The sequence below is a fragment of the Eulemur rufifrons genome, chromosome 24 (genome assembly GCF_041146395.1).
Source record: "Eulemur rufifrons isolate Redbay chromosome 24, OSU_ERuf_1, whole genome shotgun sequence".
NCBI lineage: Eukaryota > Metazoa > Chordata > Mammalia > Primates > Lemuridae > Eulemur > Eulemur rufifrons.
The window spans coordinates 8570601-8589812 of NC_091006.1; the positions used below are offsets into that span (position 1 = coordinate 8570601).

Consider the following 19212-nt stretch of genomic DNA (forward strand, 5'->3'; position numbering starts at 1 on the left):
GCATTTGGCAAATCTGGACACAGGTGGTGATGCACCGCCCACCTCTCTTCCCCTGTCCTGCCCCATGGCACCCCCAGGCACAGTGAAGCGCCAGTGAGGTTGGTGCGAGGAGCCCTCAGTGACTCTTCCCTTTTTTCCTATGTGCCAGGCTGGTTCTCAGGCTCGACTGGCTGCCCGCCTGCCTGCCTTCCCTCACGTGCCCAGTTCCCGGCCCCCTCCCCAGCCCCAGCCCAGCCGTACCCGGTTGATGAGCTCGCCAACCATGCCCGTCCAGGAGCCGTTGGGCTCAGGCGCCCCATACAGCCCGTCCTCCACCAAGCGCAGGCGGTAGCGGAAGCGCAGCAGCTCGGCCAGCTCCCGCAGCATGTCCACGCAGAAGCCCTCAAAGCGCTCGTTCCCCGACAGGGCCTGGAAGTTGGGCCGGCGCATGACGTACGGGTTCTCCTGGGCGGGCAGAAGAGAGCAGGGATCAGAGACTGGGCAGCCAGGGGCTGGGCTGGGGATCCTGGAGCCCAGGCTGTGGCCCAGGGTCCTGACCAGGCAGGTAGAGCGGGAATCTACTGGAATAGAGTGGGGATGATGGATCCACAGTGCACCTTCCTCACCTACAAATGCTCAGGTTGGGGAACAGACCTGAAAGCCAGGGAAAAGGCACATGGACCCGGCAGATTGCATGGAGCCATTTTAATCTCCGCCAACCCACCCCACATTCACTGGTCTCAAGCTCGAGTGTCTATGAGGGAGAAGGTAATGTCACAGTGAATCAGACTGGATGGAGCAGCCAATCTAGAGCAGCGGCTTTCCAATTTTTTATTACAACCAACGGTAAGAGATACATTCTACTTTGCAACCCAAGTCAACCCCACACACAGAAACATGGAACTAGACTTAATTCCGCAGAACAGTCCTTACCCCTAGTAACTAAGGGCAGTACCCTCATATTTTCTGTTCTGCTATACTTAATTTTTTCACGTGGCCAGTAATGACTCACTAAACCAACTTCATGAGCCACCAATGGGTCAAAGAGGGTACCCACCCCCCCAGGGATTTAGCTCTAGCCCAATGCCACCATGAGGGCAGCAGGCCTGAGATGCCAGATGGTGCAATTTCAAGAGAATTTGGAAACCTAGATTGTTTTGTAAAATCTCGTGATTATAAATGTTAGCAACCAATTCAAATTTTAATACCAATTTTTTTTTTTAATGCTCTGCGGGTCACACAAACACACCATCTCTGGCCTACCATCAGTTTGCTACATGGATGCTTATTTCTAAGGGGTTCGAGCAAATTTTACTGACTCTTACTCAGCTAAAGAAAAGCAAAAGCAGAGACAATGGTCCAAGTGCTCGTAAGGTGAGGTGTATAAAGACAACGGTGAGAATGGGAAACTTATGCTGATGTAGATATTGTCTAAATGATTGTTTGTGCAGTGCCATTTGGGCCAATGAACAAAAGGACTTAGGACTTAGGGAACAGCGGGGGAAGAGCTTGGGTAATGACACCCATAATGGTTTCTGTGTACTGAGCACCATGATCGCATCACTTCAGTTCCTCACAGTGGCCTTACACTAAAATGAGCATTATTAGACTCATTTTACACATGTGGACACTGAGGCTCATGGAAGTCAAGTGACTCCTGTCACTTGTCATTCATTCAACACATAATTACTGAGCTCTGTGGTAGACGCGGCCACAGTATTGCGCTGGTCTCCCATCTACAGGTAGAGTCTGTTACTCCTTGGGTTCAGACTCTTAGGTCTGAGCTGGCCTTGTGACCCACCAACAGGATGTGTTGGAAGTAATACTGTGTGTCTTCCAGAGCCTTCGCCTTCAGAGCAGCCTCTGGGGACCACCATGGAAGGAAGCCCAGACCAGCCTGCTGGAGGCTGAGTGGACTGAGGTGTGCCAGCCAACAGCCAGCACCAACGGCCATTCTGGACCTTCCAGCACAGTCTGGTCACCAGCTGAATGTGGTCAGAGTGCACCAGGCACGAAAGCAGCCAAAGAACTGTTCCGTCGACCCATAGAACCGGGAGAGATAATAAATTGTTATTGTTCTCAATCTCTGGGTCCTAGTGTGGTTTGCGATACAATGATAGAATCTCCTACCATGGGGCCAGGTGTTGTCACAGGCGCTGGACTCCAGGACTGCATGGAGGCCCACAGCCACGGGCTGATGGATAGTGGGAAGTCAGTGTTTCTCTCTCTCTACTAAGCTGCCTTTCCAAATCCAAAATTGTGGAACTGGGAATGAGAATGTGAGATAATACTAATAATAGCGGCAGCAGCCAGCATTTCTTGTGGGCTTGCTATGTGACAGCTCTTCTGTCAGCGTGGGAGGACGGTATTATTACCTCTGTTTTAGAGATGAGGACGATGAGGTTCGTGAAGTAGTAAGTGGCCGAGAAGGACAAGTTGGTCTGATTCCATGCTCTGCTCTCATGCCCTGTGCTAGACTGAGCTCAAACAGACAGAATCAGAGAGCAGACATGGAGAAGGCAGACAGAGATGGGGGACCCAGGTCGGGTATCAAAGATAGAGAATCAGAAATCAAGAATCCGAGAGACAAGTACCCAGCTCCCGTACAGCCTTCTTGACACACACAGGAGGAACCAGGCTCAGGGAGGTTAGGTGTCTAGCCCAAGGCTGCAGAGCTGAAACAGGGCCGTGGGATGGGGAGGCGAGGCAGAGTGGGGTCCACAACCCAGCACTATACACAATGAAGCCCTGGTTCCTTCCACCGTGCCAAGCTGATCTGCAAATTCAAGACTGAATAACTTGGGTTCAAGATCTCAGAATCAGAGTCTGAGCCCATAGAGAAAAAGACGGAGACTGGGCGTGGGAACAGAACGCAAGATCAGACAACAATGATCTAGGACTGAACTTCAAGTCCCAGACCATCAGCCCCAAAGGATCCTTAAGGAGCCTCTAATCCAGGCTTTTCAGACATCTTCAAAGAGAATCTTATTCAGAAGCCCAACATTGTAGACAGACAGTGGGATACTGCTAAGTCCAGTTCTAAGAATTCAGCCTACAAATGGCTGTGCATCTATACACAAAAATGTAGGTCCGAGAAAGTTGTTGCAGCATTGCTTGTAGTGGGAACAAAGACTGAAACAACCTAATTTAGGACAAGTTAAAAAGATTATCGATGTCATAAAAGAATCCCAGGCAACCGCTAAAATAGCAAGGTCTAAAAGATATATTAAGAGGAAAAAAAACAAGCTACAGAACAACGCGTACAATATGCTACTGCTTGTGAAAGAAAGAGTGGGGACGTGCTTGTACACGCACAGACATTTCTGGAAGGATGGTGGCCTCTGAGAAAGGAAAATGAGGGACCAGGGAGGGAAGGAGGCTGATTTTTCCTTAACCCTTTTGTACTCTTTGAATTCTATGTTACCTAGGTTTGTATTAACTTCTCTCTCTCCCCCAGTGTTTTTTTTTATTATTTATTTTATTATTATATATTTTTTACAGACAGGGTCTCACTCTGTCACTCAGGCTAGAGTGCAGTGGCCTTATCGTAGCTCACCGCAGCCTCAAGCCCCTGGGCTCAAGTGATCTTTCTGCCTCAGCCTCCCAAGTACCTGGGACTACAGGCATGTGCCACTATACTCAGCTAATTTTTCTATTTTTTTTTAGAGATAGGGTCTCACTATGTTGCCCAAGCTGGTCTTGAACTCTCAGCCTCAAGCAATCCTCCTGCCTTGGCCTCCCAAAGTGTTGAGATTACAGGTGTGAGCCACGGTGCCCGGCCCCTCAATGTAATAAGTTTTTAAAAATTGAAGTATGACCTTTAAATGCATATGAAAATGCAAAGGGTTAAGAAGAACCAAAGCAATCTTAAAAAAGAATATCAAAACTAGACGATTTACCCCATCAAGTTTAACACTTAATTTAAGGCTGTGGTATTTAAGACAATGTGGTATTGGAGCAAAAACAGACAAATGGACAACAGAATGGAGTGTGTGGAAACCCACACACATAAATGAATATTGATTTATGACAAAGGCCAGGCTGTGGTGAAGGGGGAAGGAATGATCGTTTTAATAAATGGTGTTAATCAATCAAATATCCGTATGGACAAAACGTATTCTGACCCCCCTGCCTTACATGATACATCAAAATCAATCCCAGGTGGATTACAGACTTAAATGTAAAAGGCAAAATTATTCAGTTTAAAAAAAAATAGGAGAATATCTTCATGGTCTTGGGGTATGCAAAGAATTCTTAAATTCTAAAAGCATTAAACATAAGGGAAAAAAGCCGAATGGAGTGAACTTCAGTAAAACTAAAAATCAAATCTTTTTATCCAAAGGATACCACTGAGAATGAAAGGCAAGCCACAAAGAGCGAGAAGACACTTGCAAGACATACATCAGACAAGGGACTTGAATCCAGAGTGTAAAAGTTACTCACAAATCAATAAAAAGGTCATATATCCTAATTTTTTAAAAATAGAAAAAGACATAAATAGGAACTTCCCCACAGAGGATTTCCAAATAGTTGATAAACACAAAAAGGTGGTAGGCTGCCCTGATCATCAGGAAAATGCAAATGAAACCCACCACATGTGGTCAGTGCCTTCACACACTCACCCTGGCAACATGGGGAGCAACTGGGATTCCCATTCACGTACTGCTACTGGGAATCAAAGTGGCACAACCACTCTGGAAGACGCTTTTGCAGCATCTACTGAGGCTGAGCCACATGCCCTGCCATCCAGGAGTTCCACTCCTTGGACTAAACCCAACAGAAATGCCAATACATGTTCACCAAAAGACATGGAATAGAATGTTCCTAGTAGTACTATTCCTAATAGCAAGAAAAACAGAAATAAATGTCTCTCTAGATTTGATGGACAAGTAAATTGTGGTACATTCATACCACAGAACATACAACGAGACGAAACTACTTTCGACATGGATGAATCTCCTAACGTTGACCAAAGAAGCCAGACACAGGAGAGAACATACGGTACGATGCCATTTATATACACGAAGTTCAAAGGTGGCAAAGCTAACCTATGGTGACAGAAGGTGAGGCGGTGGTTACCCTCAGTGGGTTAGTGACTGGAAAGGGCACAGGAGGCTTGGGGTGGGGGGAGCTGGTTACACAGGTGTGTTCAGTTTTTGAAAACTGAGTGACAACTAATGCAATTTGTGCAAATTTCTGTATGTATGCTACACTTACTAAAAATCTCTTGAAAATACAAACAAAAAATTGATAGGTTGTGTTCTAGAACATTCCTCACAAGCCGATTGTCTGGACCCTTTCATGAACCCAGGACCCAAATCTATGTGCAGGACTTCCCGGAGTGCTATTTTATTTTTTATTATTATTCTTTTAATCAGGTGTGTTTGCCCAATAGAGTGCAGTTTAAAACACCCTGATCTAATCCAATCTCTTCACTCTGCTGTGAATATTTTAACCCCTCATTTCAGAGGAGGGAACTGAGGCCAGACAGAAGAGACCTGCCCAGGTCACAGAGCATGTGGACAGCAGTGCCAGGCCCAGAACAGAGCCTTGAGGACTCAGAAAGCAGTAGAAATAGAGGCAATGTGGAGCAAAGGCCAGGCACGTGGGCTCTGCCACCTTCTAGCTGGGCGACCTTGAGCACGTCACTTAACCCTTCTGTGCTTGAGTTTCTTTACCTGAAAATCGGGGCTGCTGTGAAGATTGAGCGTCACACAGGGCTCGGCACAGGGCTCAAAGACATCGGCCACTGTGACTGCCCTTTGTATCAAGGATGCTTCCTGACATCCAGACCTGGCCCTGCCCCTTCCTGCCCAACACTCTCTCTCTAAGACAAAGCGTAGGCACAGCTGAATCCCTCAGAGACCCTTCCCCACCTGCTGCCCACAGCCCCTAGGGCCACCTCTGCCCCATCGCTCACCACACCCCTCTGCACTTACAAGGTGCCAGGCACCACTCTGGGCCCTGGGGACAGAGAAGAGAATGAGACAAGTCCTGCCCCACATCCTGCCCCAGGCACCCAGTTTGACTCACGTCTGAATCCCCAGGTGCCCAGAAACCCCCGCCCCTGCTGCTCCTGCTGCCTGGGATGGTCTCTGTACACCCAACTCCTACACAACTTCTAAAACCCCGTCTAATGCCACTTCCTCCGTGAAGCCTTCCTCAGGCCTTCTAAAGCTGAGTCAGTCCCTCCTTTCTTTGGAAGTCCCTCATTGTGGGAATGATTGTGTCCAGGTGGGTCTCCTCCATCAGGCAAGGATTGTCTCCCCCAGTGCCACCTGAGAGCACCTGTGACTCATTTCTGAGCCTCTAGAATTTGTGTAAGGGCCAGCACACAGCAGCTGCAGTAAATATTTATGGAATGCATGAGTGAATCCATCAAGAAGCGAAGAACAATACTGGCTCTCAGCCCTTGAGGAGAGGGAGAGAGGAGTATAAGAAAGAGACTCGAAGCCCTGAGGGTCATGGCTCAGCTCTCCTGATGTCCCTCCCTGACCTCTGACCCCTGTTCCCCACCAAGGATCCCACCTCTTCCACTTCCAGGAGGCTTCAGGGATTGACCACACACCGCAGGCACAGGCCGCCAGCCCTCAGGGCCCCTCGGTGAGGCAGTTAGGAAGTGTCTGGTTTCCCGTCTGCAGGCCATCTGTCCCTCTGCAACAGGCTCACTGGCCCTTCTCCAGAGGGACTCCAAGTGCATTTTAGATCAGGACTTCCCTAGGGACTGAGGGAACAGCTCTGCCACTCGCTGCTTTAGGGGGCCGTTGACAGCCTGTGGAACTCTCTGGTTCCTCAGTATCCACAGCTCTTAGCCAGCCCAGCTCACTGAGTTACTGAGGGGCTCCCGTGGACCACCGATGCTGGCAGGCCATGGACCTGGCCACTGTGACGAGCGTGTTTGCCTGGCGTGTCCTGCCTCCAGGCCAGCTACTCAGGGAAGCCTTCTGCTCAGCAGGCCCTGGGCGTCACCTCCCCTGACCTCCCCCCACACTGGTGGCCCACCCTGCCTGGTGGGAGGCAATAGGGTGCAGCAGGGAGAGCACAGCCTCCATGCCTGACATTCAGCTCCACCAGGGACTCGCTGTGCGACCTGTTTCCTTACCTTCAAAAGGAGGAAAATAAGACCCACCTCACGGGGAGCTGTGAGGTCTAAAGAATGATGCCTGGAAAGGGCCTAGCACAGAGCCTGGTGCAGAACAGGTGCTCAACAAATACTTGTCGCCACACAAAGGCCCTTCGTCTCTGCCTTGGTAAACTGCAGGAGGGGCACCCCGGGGCTAGCAGCCAATGTCTCGGCTGGCGCTCAGGTACTGAGAGGACTGGAGACTCTGGGGCCTGAGAGACGCAGCCTATGCCATGTACTTTCTGTGTGAGCCTGGGCAAGTCGCTTCCCCTCTCTGAGCTTCAGTTTCCACATCTTCAAGATGGATAGTAAGTCAGCATGTGTCAACACATTCGGTTGGCAGGGGTGGCAAAACAACCATTCTAGCAACCACGATTAAGGGGGGCCCAGCATGGGCCAGACACTGTGCAAGGAGCCTGGGTTGAGCCTCCCCTCCTCTGGCAGTGGTGAGGATGGTGATACCTTGGTCACAATCTGGGGTTGTTGGGTGCACGGGGTCACGCCCCCCACTGGCCTGTGTGCTGTGCAGCCAAGGCAGCCCTCCATGTCTCGGGAGCAGCTAGGACTGGGCTCAGGGTACCGCTCAGGAAATGCCCAGCATCCAGCCCCTTCACTTACCACACACCCCACATCCCCTTCTAGGGCCACTCACCAGGATGGTCGTGACCACCAGGGTCTTGTTGGCCAGCGTCTGCGACAGGTTGATGTCCAGGGTAGTGGCATTCATGGCCAGGGTCCGGTTAGAGTACCACACCCCAATCTGGGGACAGAGTGTGCTGTCAGTGCAGGCCTGCCCAAGGACACAGGAGCCCCTGGGCCCGCCCCCGTCCTAGCGGTCACCCCGGCAGGGCTTTGGCATTGCCATAGGTCTGCTTACCTCACGGTGGCCCTGCCGGGACTTCTCTAGGATGCGCAGGGTGTAGTTCGTCCTCTGCCCTTTGCTGTTGAACTCAACCCGCCCAGTCAGCCCATCATACTCTACCTAGCAGGGCGGGGAGGCGGGGCAGAGGGAGGGGGTGGTGGGGCCAGAGGCAGGCAGGAAAGGGCCGGAGTGGGGATAAGACAGCCACAGAAAAAGGAACAGAGACAGGGTGAAGGGGAAAAGAAAGAGGGAGAGAGACCAGGAAGACCACAGTCAAAAGAGCAAGACAATATCCAAGGAAACAAGGGGGCGATGGAACACAAGGGGAAAAAGAACAAGACCCGGAAAGAGACAGGGAGCAACCGAGACAGGCAGGGAATGGCCAGGTGAGGCGAAGAACGAGGAGGCCCAGAGCCCGGAGGCGGGGGTGGGGATGGAGATCAGGGGAGAGGGCAGAGGCCACAGGGTGGACACAGTGAGTGCCCCCACCCAAGGTGGCTACTGCCCTGTCTCCTCCGCCCGCCCACTCCGGCTCACCATGCGCAGGTAGTTCATGAGGCTGGTCCCGTGGGGCCAGATGTTGGCCGACGTGCAGGCCAGCGGCTTCACGCCGATCTCTTGGCTGCGGTTCAGCTCCCGGACGGCGCTCACCACCACGTGCACAGCGTCAAACATCAGGGCGGCCGACAGCTGGGGTGGGGGCAGGATGGCAGAGAGGCAGCTCAGCCAGGGAACCCAGAAGGCCTTTGTGGAGCTACGCCCAAGCCCTCATACAACTCCTCTCTGTCCAGGAATGGGAAACCGGTGGGTGGAGAGCCAAGAAGTGGCTCCAGTGTCTTTCTCAGGAAACGTGGAGGACAGTGGGGAAGGTGTAGGCCCTGGGGGAGTAGCTCTCCTGGACTATGCATGGCCATGTGTCTCAGACAGGGTTTGCCTAGACAGCCAGCTGTGCCACCCACAGGGGCAGGTGTCCCCGACACAGGCCAAGGAAGACGGCCACGGTCCCTGTCTGAGTGTGTCCGGGGCATGTCTATGTGAGTGGGGCTGGACAAATGTGCCATCCGTCTGCACAGTGGGTGTGGTGTTGGGGAGAAAAGACAGCATCACGGTTGATCCTGGGACTAGAGACAGGCAGGTTGCAGCTGGAGGCCCAGCTAGGCTACTTCCTGACTCCATGACATGGCCACGTTCCCATCCCTCTTTGAACCTGTTTCCTCCTCTGTAAATAGTGATCTCTGCCTCTAAGCACTATGGTGGGGACCCAGTGAAATAATGCCTGTGAAGGGCCTGGAACAGTGCCTGGCACTCAGTGAGCGTCCGATACACCCTGGCCACTGGGTGTCTATGTGAGCCTGTGAGCGTGTGTCTTAGCAGGGTGGCTGTGAAGGTCTGTGTATCTGTGTTATGTAGGTGTTCACAGAAGTGTGTACCAATGTGCCTCTGTGTCAGTGTGTGTGATGTCCCTGCATGCACACATCTGGTTGTACAGCTTGGTGCCTGTGTGCACTGCTGTGCGTGCAGAAGTCTTGGTACATGAGTAGATGTCTGTGAACAAATACACATAAATATGCATCTTTTGTATGTTTGCATTTATTCAACATATATTATCAGACACCTATGAGCTAGACTGTTTTAGGTGCTGGGGATACAATGGTGAACAAAATAGAAACTCCTGCCGTCATGGAACTTACAATCTTTAGGTCTATGTCTATATGTGGGTATAATATAGAGTAAGCCACATGGTGACCATATAAATAAAGTTCTGTGAGAAAACAGAAGGCAGGGAAGGGGGCTAAAAAGTAGGTAGTTTCCCATTTTTTAAACAGGAGGACCAAGGAAAATCTTACAACTGAGGAGACATTTACGCAATGACCTAGCGACAAAGGGGTGAGCTGCGGCTTCTCTGGGGAAGTTCGGGGAAAGCAGAGTGAGAGTGTATGCAAAGGCCCTGGGGTGCACCTGTGCTTGGGTGTGGCACGGCATGAGAGGTAGCAAGGGGAGGACACGGGTCAGACTCATCACAGGCCCCTGGGAGTGCTGAAGGGCTCTCAGCCTGATCTGAGCGAGGTCTCAAAGGGGCCCCTGCAAATGTCTGGCACAGGGTATTACAGGGTGTCTGTGTGCTCACCGCAGGGCCCGGGTAGGTGCTGGCTTCACAGTTCTCCCTCCAGGACATGTTGAGGCTGCGCACAAACTCAGGGTAGAAAGGGTGGGAAGTGTTGAACATGGAGAAACCCAGGATGTTAGAGGAGTCCTCCACGATACCGTCCAGATGCAGGATGGGGAAGTCCTGGGACCAAGAAGAAGTGGTGAGACCTGGGGCCTGGCCCCGAGGGGGGCAGTGGAGGTGGGAGGGAAGTGGGGGCAGGGAGGGGCCCGAGGGGTACGCACCATGGTGGTGAGGATGTACTTGTAAAACGCCGAGGTCATTCCCAGCTCTGAGGCCTGGAGGACACAGGAGGTGAAGAGGCAGCGTGAGAGGCAGATATGGGCAGAGATGGGGAGACCCAAGAGAGGAAGAGAGACTTAGAGACAGACCTGGCAAGAAGACGACCCATGGGAAACTCAGTAAGATAGGCCCAGAGACAGACAGGGAGGAGGAGACAGTGAGGGCAGGGCAAGACCTTGGTCCCTTGCATCCCACCAGGCAGACTGGTGGCCCAAGTGGTATAGGGACTTTGCTGGAGGAGAGAATAGGGCCCTCAAATGCCCCCTGTCCCTCATTAGGACACTTAGAAGACTTCTTTCTTGGAGACAGGCAAGAGAAAGCCTCAGAAACAAGGTGGAGAGGAAAACATTAACCTTAACCCCACCCCACACTCTCCAAAGCCAAGTTTGAGCTGCTAAGGAGCAGGGCTGAGCCCAGTCACAAGTTCAGAGAAACTACCCCCTGTGATCTCTAACAGCACTCTGCAATGAAAGGCAGCCAATTTGAATGTCAAGATTCATTTTTGAGACCCCCTTCTCATAGTCCTCGAGAACAAAGCCGGAAAACCTCTCCCTGCCAGGAGCGCCCAATCCTGTGCCTCCACGAGAAGTGTAAAGTGAAAAGGCACCAGCTTGCATTTCCTGGGTGCTGGGAGCTGGCTCTCACGTGGGTGTCAGGGAAGGGCAGGCGTGGAGTGGGAAGGGACGACTGCTCACAAGGCTGGCACGGGAGGGGCCGGGATCCCAGCCGGGCCCATCTGCCTCCCAAACCTGCAATCTCTTCCAGAAGCCCTCCTGCCTCAGGGGCCCGATGGGTTCTGTTCACACTTCTTTCTGTAAGCTACGATTAGCAGTGACATTTGGTTTTAGTTTTTTTTAAGTGGAGAAAAATAAATAACACAAATTTGATTATGAAAAAAAATTAAGAGCAGGGAAGCAAATCAATGGTTAATGAATGGTTAATTGGGGGACGGAATGTGCCAGGCTGTGGGCGGGGGGTCCCGGTGCTCTGGGCCCCCTGGGTGCTCTTGAGCCAGTGCTTCCCCTCGGACCCCCAGCTTCTTCACCCACTAAATGCTCAGGACACCTGCTCTGCAGGGTGGGGAGGCAGCCAAATTAAAGAACGCACACAAAGTGCCTCAACACGGGGCCTCAATGGCCTCAGTAAAAATCCTAAAGCCAGGCGCAGTGGCTCGCACCTGCAACCCCAGCACTTTGGGAGGCTGAGGAGGGAGGATCGCTTGAGGCTAGGAGTTTGAGACCCTAGCTCTACAAAAAATGTTAAAAATTAGCCGGGCATGGTAGCATGAGCCTGTAGTCCCAGCTACTCAGGAGGCTGAGGTGGAAGGCGTGCTTGAGCCCAGGAGTTCGAGGCTGCGGTGAGCTATGATGACTGCACTCCAGACTGGGCAACAAAGTGAGACCCCTTCTCTAACGGAAGAAAAGTTCCAAAGTAGCTATGACTTAGCGTTGAAGCTGAGCCAGGCATCGCCCGCGCACTTTACCTGCCATTCCCTCATTAACCCTCACAGCACCCCACTGAGGCAGGAACTACTACTGTGTTCACTTCACAGAGAGATGAGGTGAGGGTCTGGGGCCACGCAACCACGCAGCAGCCAGGCTGGGAGACAAACTTTATGATTATCATCTACACATAAGAAGAGGGACTCAACACCCCCTTTCGACCACTAAGACCCATGGGCACTGGGTGATTTGTTCCCAGTTGCCCCATGTTCCCGCCCCTGGCCCTTTAGGGAATCAGAGACGGAGGGGGGCCCACCTTACGGAGGATGAGGTGGGAGATAGACGCATTGGCGTCGATGATGATGGTGGACACCTTGTCGTCTCGGATCTCCTTAAGCAGTGGCGTGGGGTCCCGGCTATCGTCCAGCATCCTCACCGACAGCGTCTCCTTGGAGATGAGGAAGCCACGCACCAGTTCCTCCAATCGCAGCAGGCCTGGGGGTGAGGGTAAGGCCTCAGGTTGGAGCTCTTCCAAATTTGTGGGCACAGGGTGGCCATGGGCAGCTGGGTAGAGGACTGGTGGGTGTGCTGAGGTGACAGAGCAGCTGTCCAGAGTACAACTGGTCCCGTGGGGTACTGGGCTCAGGGACCTGAAGCCTGTATCCTCCCCAGTTAAAACCCCAACCTAGACCTCTCCCCAGAACCCCAGATTCCTGTCTCCCCCACCTTCCTGACCCCCGACCAGGATGTCTGACAGGCACCTCACACGGAACACTCCCACTCTTCTGGCCCAAACCAGCACACCCTGGCCGTGTTGGTGAACAGCACCTCCAGCCTGCCAGTCAGGCCAGACCCTTGGTGGCAGCCTGGCCTCTCTCTCACACCCATGCCCAATGCATCCAGGTCCCACTTGCAAAACACACCAGACCCCATCACACCGTGCCACTGTCAGTGTCCTGGCCCAAGCCATGGCCACCTCCTGCCACGCTTGCCCTGAGTCTGTTCCCCGCAAGGCAGCTGAAACCATGTGAGTCGCATGTGTTCCTTGTCTGCTCCAAACCCTCTGATGGCTTCTCCTTTCATTCAGAGTCCTAATAGCCAAAGTCCTCACAGCATCCAAGTCCCCACACAATCCACTCACCGCCCCACAGCCCCGTTACCTCCCAGACCTCCTCTTCTGTCACTCCGTCACTCACTTGCTTGGTTCCAGCCACACCTCAGTCACGCTCCCATCCTGTGGCCTTCGTGCCTTGGCCGGGAACCCGCTTCTTCCACGTCCCCATGTGGCTCCCTCCCTCCCCTCCTCAGGTCTTTCCTCAAACGCCACCTTCTCAATGAGGCCTCGCCCCCATTTCATTTAAAATTACAGCCCACCCCCACACCAGACTCCCAGGCCTCGTTACTCATGGTACCTCCCCAAGGAACTTACTACTCCTCATCACGTAATGTGCTTATTTGCGGTGTTTACTGCCTCACTCCTGGCATCGGAACATAATCCAACAGGGGCAGGGATTCCTGACTGCTTCACTCACTGCTAGATCCCTAAAACCAAGACAGCGTCCGGCACACAGCAGGTGCTCAATAAATACCTTTGGAAAGAGCAATTCCTCTAGAGGTTACAGAGCACAATGCCCCCCTTCCTTAAGCTCCATATCCACAAATCCACCAGCCTACCAGACAACTCCTGTGAATGTCTCAAAGACAGATCGCACTCAACACTTGCCCCAAAGGATTGTGCTCCTCCTCGGCAGAAGCCCCCGCCCTCTCCCTTTCCCCATCTCTGAGCCCATCCTGGCCCCTCTGTCCCAACTGCCACCACCTGAGCCCAGACCAGTGTCACTTCTCCCCTGCCTCTTGCTGGGCTCCTGCCACATCTCAGGTCACTCTCTCGCCCATTCTCTCTACTGCAGCCAAAGAGCTCTTCCTACCACACACGTGGCTGGGGCCCCTCACCCTGCCCTGCGTGAGAACCTTCCCCGGCTCCCATCCCTCCTGCTTCATTGCTGCCGCACTTCGGCCACCGGCGGTGGAGGGGGGCATCTTCAAGCCTCTCAAAGGGGCCTTGCTCCCCTGAGCCCTTCGCCTCTGCCCCCGCCATACCGGATGCTCAGAACATGTTCCCTCCCTCCTTCCCCACCCTTCAAGTTCAGCCTAGATGTCCCGCCTTTGGGTCTGCAAGCTCTGAACCTCCCAGATGGGCTAGGATCCCTCCCATGTGCTCCTAGAGGCCCCACACGCCTCCTGGCAGCACATGTACCACTCTGTATCACAACAGCTCAATGACCTGTGCATCCACTAGACCCGGAGTCCTGTGCGTTCAGGGACCACGCCCAGCACTGCTCCCTGCTCACCCTCCAGGGCCTAGCAGAGGGCCCTGACACAGCAGGTGCTTAGTCACCATCTGAGGACCAAACGGGTCTTTTTTGGAGGAGGAGGAGGAGGGGTCTGTGGAACCAGAGTTCTCGGTCTCTGAAGGGGCACAAGATGGTGGGGATGAGGAGAGCCTAGTGCCTGGGTACCCCAAGGGGTCTAACCAGGGGGCAGTGAACAACTGTGTGGGACACCAGATCTCTTGGGAAGGGGCATTTGGACGAATAAAAAACAAAACATCCAGTTCTCCTCCCTCACACTCAGCCTTGGCGCAGATGAGGCTAGCCGAGGGGTAGTTGAAGGACTTGAGGATTCGGGAGACCGCCAGGCTGACGTCCTCGTTACTGGGGTACAAGCTGACAGACGCGAAGCGAAGGTACTGAAGGCGGGGCGTCTCCTCGGGACCCACCTTGATGTGGGGGATCTGGACAGAGAAGGAGCTTCGGCTTCCATCCTGCTCCTCCTCCCAGGGACCCGCTCCCCCACCTAGCCCAGCCCACGCTCCCCACCTCACCTCCTTCTCCCCACAGATATGGCTCACGGTGGAGGCAGATGCTGGGCTGGAGGAGGGCCCCAGGACAGACACGACCCCCTTGGGCAGGATCTGACACACTGCGAGGGACGGGGAAGAGACCACAGAGTCAGGGACCCCCTGTGTCCTCTCCTCCATCCTCCAGGGAGCCACCCTGGCCCAGGGGAGGATCCAGACACTCAGAGCTGCCTGATCCTCTTCCACCACCTGGGACCCAGAGGGCCAATCCCTGACCCACCCAACACAGTGACAAAGGAGGGGGCATGAGACAGAGACAGACAGGGGGACACAGCAACAGAGGGACAGGTCAGACCAAGAGAGATCAAAGGAAGAGACAAAAGAGAAAGAGACACCAGGGGACCACCACTCTGGCCTGCAAATCCAGTGCCCGGTTCCTCAGCCTTTGTCCTTCTCAAACTTTTTAGCCCCCCAACCCTGAACCCACAGCCAAGGGCCCCTAGGTCCTCAACACCCAGACATCATTCTTCTGTGGCATTTACTTGCTCCTCTTTCTTCTGCTTTCTTTTCCCCTTAAACATGTGTGTGTCTCAAGACTGGGAGGTGGAAGGCTGTTGCTTTTGCCTGTTCAATGCCTGTTCTCACGGCAGAACCCTAACTTCTCCTGGGGGAACTACCCCCATCCTTCTGTCCACGTGGCTCCTAGGATTGACCCGTACCCGACTCAAGCCTGGTCAGCGCAGAACCACATCCTCTTAGCCACAGACTGGTTCAGAGATGGGAAGGGGCTCAAATCAGGTCTGCTACAGTTATGACAGGGTTTGCTAAACTGGCGAGATATAAGCTTTGAGCTGCTGGGCCATCTTGCCACCAGCTGGGGAGAGCATTCCTAAAAATGAAGCCAACCCAGAAGAAAACAGAGCCCAGAGATAAAGACAGAGATTCTTGGGACATTATTTCAATGCCTGGATCTAGCCATGCCTGAAACAATCCTGGGACATCATTTGAGTACGTGGATCCAGCCAAGCCTGAAATTAGTTCTTAGGCCTTTTAGTAACATGACCTAATAAGTTCTCTTTTTGCCTTAAACCAGCCTGAGTTGGGTTTCTGTCGCATCTAACGAAAAGCATCATAACTGAACGACTCCTCTTCCTCCAAACTTGTTCCTTCTGTGCCTTCCACGCTGCTGAGGGCCCCACCATTTGCACAGACCAGATGCCTGGAAATGGCACTTGCCTTCAATCCCTCTCCTGACAGCCAATTAGTCACCAAGTCCTATCTCTTCTTTGTCCTCAGATTTTCTCACATCTGTCCCCTCTGTCCCTGCCCTACTTTAGGATTCTCAACTCAGGCATGTACCAGCCTCCTCACTCATCACCCAAATCCAGCCTCCAGATTCTCCTTCCAGACACCCATCGATGGCTCCCCACTGCCGGCACATGGAGGTGGCATCTTTCACCCTGGCACTGCAGTCCTCTCCAGCCGCCTGCCAAACGGCCCAGCCTCACTTCCCATTGCCCTGTCATGCTCAGCCTGGAAGTCTCTCACAATATCCCCAAACATGTCCTGAATCCAGGTGGTCAGGATGGACTCACCCACACACCCTGTTCTTTGGCTCCAAATACTTCCCCCTGCCCTCTACCCCAGCTCCAGACTCTAGGTACCTGCCCGAAATGTCATCTGCCTCCTCACCCTCCATCCCACCTTCTCCCAAATTATGCTCTATGCTGCACCAGTCAAAAAAGACTGGGAAACACTGTACCCCATTCTCCCACTCAGTGATTTCAAACATGTGCGAACATAATAAAGCCTCTGATAAGGCCTGTAGAAAAGAAAATTGTCTAAAACACATTTTAAGGCAGCATTTCCCAAAGGTCTATGACCCCAGAACATCTGTTCAAGTGATAGCTATGAATATTCATTCAGCCCATTATTATTCAACAAACACTTAACGCAACCCTACCGTGTAGCTGGCCATGCTTGGAGCAAGGCCACTCCTTCTACAGCCTGTTCACCTTTCAAAGCTCAGCTTCAGTCTAGCCTTCTCCAAATTGCCTTCACTGACCCCTGCCCTGAGCCCTCTGGCCTTGCTGCCTGGGACCCTTGATATTCAGCTCTGGGAGCTGACAAGTGACCCCGGCCAACTGTGAAGCTTCCTCCAAATGAAGCCCTGAGCTCTCCCAGGGCAGGACTCAGGCTTACGCTCTCGCCCACCCTGCCATGCCCAGCAGCAGCTGTCTCTGAGAAGAAGAAGGCAGAGACAGACACGAAGGAAGGGGCCAGGTGGAGCTAGAAGAGGACAAGGCCAAGCTGGAGGCTGGGGCAGAGGGACACACTGAGGGCCACCGGCCTGCCCTGCCTCACCCCACACCCCTGTGGCCCCGCTCACTGGTGTCCGTGGTCTCGTACTGGCTGTCCCGCTGCAGCTCAAAGATGTCTACTTCCACGCGGGCCTTGGCTGGGACCTCGATGATCCCGTTGATCTGCTCCCGGGCTAGGGCCAAGGCCAAACGCTCACCGCGGCCACACACTGTCTGGTCATCCAGGATTGCAGCTGAGGGGATATAGGGGTTGGGGACCAGACTCCAGGGTCCTAAAGAAGGAAGGGGCTGGGGTCCTGGACTCTTGGGCTCTGGAGTGAGGCGGGTATAGGGACTAGGGGTCTGGATTCTTGGATCTGAGGGTGGCGAGAGCTGGAAGTCTGGACTCCTGAGTCCAGGATGAAGTGTTGGAGGCTGAGACCCGAGGCCCAGATTCCTGGGTCCTGAGGAACTGGCATGCCTGGGTCCCCAGAGAGGAGCCCGGGGCCCAATGGGAGGGTCTCTGAGGAGGTGGGGCAGGGTGCCGAGGGCCTCACCCATGCGCAGTGATGAGAGCACCTGGCAGCTGGGGCTGGCGAAGGCAACAATCAGCAGCAGCAGCAGCTCAGCCGGCATCTTCCTCCCCTCCTCATGGGGACGCAGCTGCCGCGGCCCCCACTCGCCACCTGCAGGGAGATCCCCAACCCACTGCTGATGTGGGGGAATGCGGCCCCTTGGAGGACTGCTGGATGAAGTGGCAACCGCAGCCCCCAGGCTGTTGGTGGCGAGGAGTTCACAGTTCTGAAGGGCCCTGCTCTGGTTAGAAGCCTGAGATACTAAGGGCATTGCTAGAAGGCTCACAGGGCACTACCAAAGAGGAGCTCACGGCACTCAGGCGCTGAGTGGGACAGGCTGGGAAAGGATGGGCACAGCTACCGAAATGGCAGGGAAGCATGTGAATTCTAGGGACCAGTCCCACCCCAATAGGAAACCAGGAAGTGCCACCCCCCCACCCAGTCCCACCCCTGTCTCTGGGCAGGCAGCCGTTCCCAGGCAACAGAAACTGGCTGGAGAGGATGCGGTGGTTGCTAAGCAACTCCATCCCAGGCCTCACTTGCCACTTTCCTGACGTCCCTGGTTCCCACAATCCCATGGGGAGAGAAGCCTGGACATCCAGGGCCTGGAGGGGAGAGTATCTGGGAGTTAGGAAACTTGGGGGGAGATTGGGGGAGGGAGAAGGAGAGTCATGGAAACCCAGATGGATGAACTCAAAGCAGCAAAAGGATCAAAAAATACACATAAAGAGAGAGGAGGGGGAAACACAGAGACAGAAAGTGGAACGGAGGCTTAGAGAGGGGAAAGATGAGAGACTCAGAAAAGGAGAAAAGACAAAACAGCAGAAATACATGGGACTAGAAAGATGCTAAGACAACAAGAAAATGGGGACAGAAATGGAGAGAAACGGGAAGGAGAGTTACGGGAAGCTAGGGACAGGACTAGGGGAGAGAGAGGGAAGAGACAGGGACATGGGGAGATGAGATGGAGAAAGCACAGAACAGGGAGAAGAGAGTGGAGGAGGCTGAGAAGGGGAAACCAAGGCACAGGAGAGATGCAGAAAGAGATCTGGGTTGCAACCAGGGAGGGTGGAAAGTAAGACAGGGAGTGAGCTGCCTGCCAGAAGTGGGTGTCCAACCACTGTCCCCCACCCTGCTCTGGGAGCTGAAGCAAAGGGTCAGACAAAGTATCTCTGCTCCTCGCAACTCTCCACCCCCAGGGAGTCAGGGATTCCTCCAGGTACCCCTGGCCTTCTACAGGGCAACCACTGAGCAGGGAGGAGTCTGACCAGATGTGCAGCTCTCCCTGGCTGAGGGTCGTGCCCCAAGGGAAGAGACACTTGGGTGTCCATGGAGTACGGTTACTGCGGGGCCCAGAGTGCAGTGAGGTGAGCCTGGACCCCCCACACTCCACCCAGTCCCCATGGAAGGAGGGCCTGAACTGGGGAAACAGTGGGATAAGAACTGCCAGGGAAGGGCAGAGACCCAAGTCAACTCTTCTGACCATCTTGTGGGTCTAGGAAAACCCAGGCCAGGACAACAGGAGACCAGAGTAGTCCCAGCTCTGGCCCCGACTCACTGTGTGACCTTGAGCAAGTCACCACTCTCTCTCTGGGCCTCTGGGAAGGAGAGGCTGGAGGTGG

General features: G+C 53.7%; 1 protein-coding gene across 1 annotated transcript in view; it reads right to left on the reverse strand.

Moving 5' to 3' along the window:
• GRIK5 (glutamate ionotropic receptor kainate type subunit 5) overlaps positions 1-19212 on the reverse strand; it is a 53848-nt gene that overhangs the window by 31710 nt on the left and 2926 nt on the right. The window contains exons 2-12 of the mRNA XM_069458335.1: positions 17573-17701; positions 17105-17269; positions 14740-14837; positions 14484-14649; positions 12172-12350; positions 10356-10409; positions 10093-10254; positions 8502-8654; positions 7980-8084; positions 7755-7862; positions 241-444 (exon numbers count right to left, since the gene is read on the reverse strand). Of these exons, the coding sequence (XP_069314436.1) occupies positions 241-444; positions 7755-7862; positions 7980-8084; positions 8502-8654; positions 10093-10254; positions 10356-10409; positions 12172-12350; positions 14484-14649; positions 14740-14837; positions 17105-17269; positions 17573-17651 (1473 nt within the window). The 5' untranslated portion in view covers positions 17652-17701. The remainder of the gene's footprint in view (positions 1-240; positions 445-7754; positions 7863-7979; positions 8085-8501; positions 8655-10092; positions 10255-10355; positions 10410-12171; positions 12351-14483; positions 14650-14739; positions 14838-17104; positions 17270-17572; positions 17702-19212) is intronic.